The 6,000-nt window shown below is 48.6% G+C and overlaps 1 protein-coding gene across 2 annotated transcripts in view; it reads left to right on the forward strand.

Moving 5' to 3' along the window:
- Positions 1–3,248, forward strand: part of LOC135236894 (hippocalcin-like protein 1) — a 50,437-nt gene extending 47,189 nt beyond the window's left edge. For both annotated transcript variants that reach the window (XM_064303493.1, XM_064303484.1), the window contains exons 4-5: positions 979–1,084; positions 1,613–3,248. In XM_064303493.1, coding sequence (XP_064159563.1) covers positions 979–1,084; positions 1,613–1,710 — 204 coding nt within the window. In that variant the 3' untranslated portion in view covers positions 1,711–3,248. The remainder of the gene's footprint in view (positions 1–978; positions 1,085–1,612) is intronic.
- The last annotated feature ends 2,752 nt before the right edge of the window (positions 3,249–6,000 follow it).

The following is a 6,000-nucleotide window of genomic DNA, read 5'->3' on the forward strand; positions in this document are numbered from 1 at the left end:
GCACTATATAAATGCAGTCCCTTTACCATTTAGATTACAAAAAGCTTCACGTTTTTCTCAGCTTCGTCCAAATCCCAACGGTTCCACTTCCACACGTCTTATTTATCAACCTCTTTGTTCCCTTCGTCCCTTTCTCTCTCTCACTCTCCCTCATTGTTCAAAAACGGCGGGAATTAAGTCATAAAATATTTATCAAACAAAACTGTGAAACGCTTAGACTATATTACTGACATTAATCTCCCTCTATCCCTTCCTCGCTCTCTCTCTCTCTCACCCCCTCTCTCCCTCTCTCCCTCTCTCTCTCTCTCTCTCAGGCGATCTATAAGATGGTTTCTCCTATAAATCCACGTCACTGACTGACGATCGTCTTCACGCATACTCTTCTGTGAGAACCCCCACGCTCCCCAACGCTCCCCACCGGAACCGATCTTCGTTCCTTCCTTCGATTAATGATCCTTCTCTCATCTTCTTCTCGTCTCTTTCACCCGCTGCTGCTCCTTGTACATCACCTTCCTCTCCCTGCTGTCCTCACGCGCCCATCGGTCCCTTTCGATATCAGTCTGGGTGGAGTGGTGCCGGTGTGCGGGATTTTCTGCACCGCTGCTCACCGATGTACATTCTCCCCTTGTGATGGCACCCCCTGATATCTACATCATTTCCCACCTCTCTCTCTCTCTCACCCCCTCCCCCCTCTCTCTCTCTCTCTCTCACCCTTCCCCCTCTCTCTCACTCTCTCTCTCTCTCTCTCCCCCTCTCTCTCTCTCTCCCTCCCCCTCTCTCTCTCCTCCTCTCTCTCTCTCTCTCACCCTCCCCCTCTCTCTCTCTCTCTCTCTCTCTCTCTCTCTCTCTCTCACCCTTCCCCCCCTCTCTCCCTCTCTCTCTCTCTCACCCTTCCCCCTCTCTCTCTCCCTCTCCCGCTCTCTCTCTCTCTCTCTCTCACCCTCCCCCTCTCTCTCCCTCTCCCGCTCTCTCTCTCAGGCGATCTATAAGATGGTTTCCTCCGTGATGAAGATGCCAGAAGACGAGTCCACGCCGGAGAAGCGGACGGACAAGATCTTCAGGCAGATGGACACTAATAACGATGGTGAGGAACCCCCCCGGCAACGCCCCAAACGCCCCCAGCGCCAGAGAGAAACGCGGGATGGGATTCAGTTCCCCTTCCCTTCAGGAATTAAAATGAAATCCGTTATCGTGAGGTCATCTTCATTGTGCGTTTGTGCGAAGCACAGGGCGGCGAGCGCGTGTGTGACATCACTTCCTGCGCGTGACGTCACCACGCGGCGCCAGGTCGGGTCGCGCTGATTAGACGAGGTCGTGGGGTGTCTCGTTCCCCCCCCATTAATTTGTGTTAATTGTGGCCCCGGAGGAGGCCGGTAACAAGCTAACCGTCGACAAGGCTTAGCTCGTAGGATGAGGAGAGTGGGTGGCCGGGGGGTAGGTTGGGGGCGGGGGGGGGGCGGGGGATTTTCTGGCACCAGAGCTTGCCAACCAGAATGTACAGTTCTCCCCCATTGGTTGAAGTGGGGCACCGGCTGTACTGAAGTAATGTAACCATGCATTTACCACCCCCGCCCCCCTCACTCAGTGGTTCTGTCCTCTCTCCCCCCCCCAGGCAAACTCTCCCTGGAAGAGTTCATCAAAGGTGCCAAGAGCGACCCCTCCATCGTCCGGCTACTGCAGTGCGACCCCAGCAGTGCCAGCCAGTTCTGAGAAACTGAAAACCGACAGACGTGACACACTGACTCGCCCCGCCTCTTCCCCCTGACTCCGCCCACTGCCCCGCCCACCACACCCTTATCTGGGCCAGTCCTCAATGTTCTAACCACTGCCTACCCTGTTATTCCAGTGCTCTCTCTTTGGGCAGATTATTATTATTATTATTATTATTATTGTTATTATTATTATTATTGTTATTATTATTATTATTTTACATGTTTTATTTGTCTTCATTCTGGAGGCAGAAGTTCCTGTTTGTTTCATGGAGGCAGTTTTGGTTTTTAAACAAGTATTTTCCTTTTGTTTTATTTTGCTAAAAAAATTTTACTTTTTTTTTTTCTTTACGGATTGATTTCTGTTCATTCGGAGAACTAAATTATGTCGGCTTTCAAAAAATTTTAACATTGAATGTGTTCCGTGCGCACGAGCTGCTCCACGATCGACTGTTTCGTGTTTTGTATTCGAGCGCGCGCCTGCGCCTTCGCTTCGCTCCGTGGCAACGCAATCCAGTCACAAACCCTCGCCGACAACCTTCGCCGAAGAGGAAAATCCGTGGCTGTCAAATAGCGGCTGAATGTAGTTTGGAACCTATACAAAAAAAACAAAAAAAAAAAAGCATCGTTCTGTTTTTGCTTCTTTTTACGGGACTTGGCTTACAACCGCGCTGACGTCCGTGCTGTTCTTTCTTCCTTTTAGGCGATTTCTTTTTTCTCTTCGTTGAAGTTTTTTTTTTTTTTGCCATCTTACTATAGTGAAATATAGACGAAACGTTTATTGTTGCCGTTATATCGAATGCAAGTCTTAGTTGTGGAAAAAAGAAAAGAAAAAAGTGCAATGGAAGAAAAAAAAAAGAGATGAGAAAAACACCCCAAAAAAAAAAAAGAAAAAAGATATTTATGTTGGCGTGTGGAATATCTCTCGTGACCCGATCGTGCTGTCCGGTCCGCTGCCCTTCCTCGCGATGTGACTCCGCGCCCGCGAGCGTGTTGCATGGTCGTCAGTGTATGAAGTGCTTTTTCCCCCCGAACGTCGCTATTCTCACTGAAGTATTTGATGTAAAACGAGCTCGTGCGAACCTCCGTGATGGGGATGGGGGTCTCTCTCTTTCTTCCTGCTCGGCCCTCTCCCTTTCTCTCTTTCTCTCCCTCTCTCGTCGTTCCTGTCATTGTTGCGGTTCTAATGGCTGCGATTTCGTCGTTTTTTTGCCTTTGATAACGATGCTGATATCCGAGGCTTTTAAAAAAAAAAAAAAAAAAGATTGTTACTGATATTAGCCGGCTGTCATCGTCGTTGAAGAGGAGGCGCGTGGAACGTGAAACCGCCGATAATTGGAAGACGAGGCCGTGCTTTTCCCTCTCATCCTCACGCGCACCCCCCCCCAGCCCCCCCCCCCATGTGTTCACAGTGAGAATCTTTCTACATTCCAGTGTTACTTGATATTATTATGATTATTATTATTATTATTATTATTATTTTCATGAGCCTGCTGCCAAGAAGTGTAAGTGGGGAGAAAAATAAATAAATAAAGTGTAGCGCTTTTCTTGTGGCATGATCCTCAGCAGCGCTGGAGCTCCTGTGTGTGTGTGTGTGTGTGAGTAAGGAGACTGACAGACTTCCTGTGACAGTTCCACAGGGTCTGGATGAGACCCAGTTCTCAGCAGGGCTGTTTACAGGGTGGCAGGGGGAGATGCAGACGACGGTTGCGTGGTCTGTTTTCTTTCATTTATTATCAAAGATGTCCTTCATCCTTTACTTTCAGTTTCCTTCATTCTGATTATCCCAGTGTCCGTTTAAGGGGATGTACACACACGCACACACAACATGCGCACGCACACACACACACACACACACACACACACACACAACTGCACACGCACACACACACACACACACACACACACACAAATACATGCGCACGCACACACACACACACACACACGCACACACAACATGCGCACGCACACACACACACACACACACACACGCACACACAACATGCACACACACACACACACACACACACAACATGCACACGCACACACACACACACTACACACAACATGCACACACACGTACACGCACACACAGACCCACAACAGAACAAACGCACACCATGCACACACACACACACACACACACACACACACATCTCTGTAAATTTCAGAAGCACTTTGTTGGCATGACAAGATTGCACTTCTGTTGTCACAGTATATGAAAATGAAACACTGAATTTGGGCAGGGAAGGAGGGGGGCGGGGGAGAGCACGTAATGGGTATACACACACATGCATAATTTTATTATCATTTTCATTTCAGTTGTGGGCACTTGTTGCAGGTGTTAGCATGCTGCGCTGCTAATGCTACAGCTAACCACTGCCCCCTGTCTGCCAGGAGCAACGGCAGCCGGCTGCTTATGGCGGGGACACTCTGGCCCACAGACAATTACATTTATTTTAGAAAGTACGTAAATAAGTAAGAGTTTTTTTCTACTTCTCTGTAGTTTTTTGCATTTCGTAAGGATATAAGCACTCTCTCAGTCTCTGTTTCTTTCTCTTTCTCTCTCTCCCTGTCCCTCTCAATTTTCTTTCTCTCGTTTTCTCTCTCTCTCGCTTTCTCTTATTAACCTCTCTGCCCCCACCCCCCCCCCCCCCCCCCCCGTCAGGGGCATTTGTCTCCCCACTCTCTTGGCACACATCAGTGCCATGCGTACTGGTTGACCCCCACATAACCTTTCTGGAAACCATTTTCACCGCCCTTCCTATCCCCCCGCCCCCCCCCCAAGCTGTCCCTGCATCAATTTCACCCTCGCCCCCTTCCCCTTCCCGCCACCATCAGCACCTGCAAACGTACCCACTCTCGTAGAAACTTAACACACTGTACACTGCCACATACCACAAACTGCAAGGGCCAACCATTGCCACATAAACATGACAAAGGACTGCTATATCTTTACAATATATTTACTTAGAATATAATTTTGTCATGCCCTAGGTCCACAAAAGCACCTCATCCCCCAGCCCTCACCCACCACTATCGCCGTGACGATGGGGTACCTAAGCTATACACTTTAGACACTCGCCAGATGCTTTCACCCAAAGAAAAGCAAACACAAGTGCACATTGAAAACTGGTGTCCAGTGTTAATTTGACTCTTAACAGAGTACATGCAGCTCTGTAAGAGCCGATTTAACACTGAACATTTTACTCTGTGTTTAGCAAGCGTCACTGGGGCGAGAGACAGGCAGATTTATTAATCAAATAAGCACCTCCATCCAGGCACATGAAAAATCAGGGAGATGAGTTTCATTTTTTTTTGCTCAGTTGTGTTATAGAAGAGAGGCATGGAATGAGGTGTAATGTGAAACAGTGGGGTTTTTATCCCTTGTTGAATCTGAAACGGTGGGTTTCATTCCTTGTTGAATCTGAAATGGTGGGTTTTTTTATTCCTTGCTGAATCTGAAATGGTGGATTTGATGGCGGGGAGGGAGAAAAATATAAAGCCTTGTAAACTGCTGCACCCACATCTATTGACTGGAAAGAGAGGAGAAGAGCAGGAGAAGAAAAGGCGGGGGTAATTTCCTACCTCCCCATCCTCCTGTTGTGACCACAGGAAAGAACATTACTGTGATGAAAAGAGTCGAGCGAGCCGAGCCACAGAATGTCCCCACCCCCCCCAATATGAACTCTGGGGAGGAGAGGGAGAGACAGAAACAAACAGAACAAACTGTGCGTCAATCATCAGCCCAGAGACACCAGAAAGGAAGGAGCAGGCACAATGGAGACGGGGAATATGACACAGCCAGGTAGATATGAGAGGATTTTCGGCTGTCGCTCAGGCTGATGAGGAGAGAGGAGAGCTGCCTCAGTCCGGGGGGGGGGGGGGGCTTGGCGGGGGGGGGTCATTAGAATGAAAATATCGACTCAGTCTGCTGGGACTCAGGAAGAGTCCACTGGTGTGGATCGCCACCTGGGTTATGGAATGACTCAGCTTTCCTTTAGGAATCATGCTTGTGTGTAAACGTGTGTGTGTGTGTGTGTGTGAGTGCATATGTGTGTACCCCCCACACGATTACGCAGTAGTGCCTCCTATGGTCAATGGGTCAACCGTCGGTCTTCTGGTGACACCAGTGCACACTTCTTACACCGTGAAACTGGGTGTGATGTCACAAATATGTGATCAGAATGTTCTTAACTGAACGTTCTAATGCTGATGTAACAGTCGCTACTGGCAACTGGAAACAACGGAGTTCTAGAACACTGACTTGGAATTCTGAGAAGAAGAATAA

The sequence above is a fragment of the Anguilla rostrata genome, chromosome 1 (genome assembly GCF_018555375.3).
Source record: "Anguilla rostrata isolate EN2019 chromosome 1, ASM1855537v3, whole genome shotgun sequence".
Lineage (NCBI taxonomy): Eukaryota > Metazoa > Chordata > Actinopteri > Anguilliformes > Anguillidae > Anguilla > Anguilla rostrata.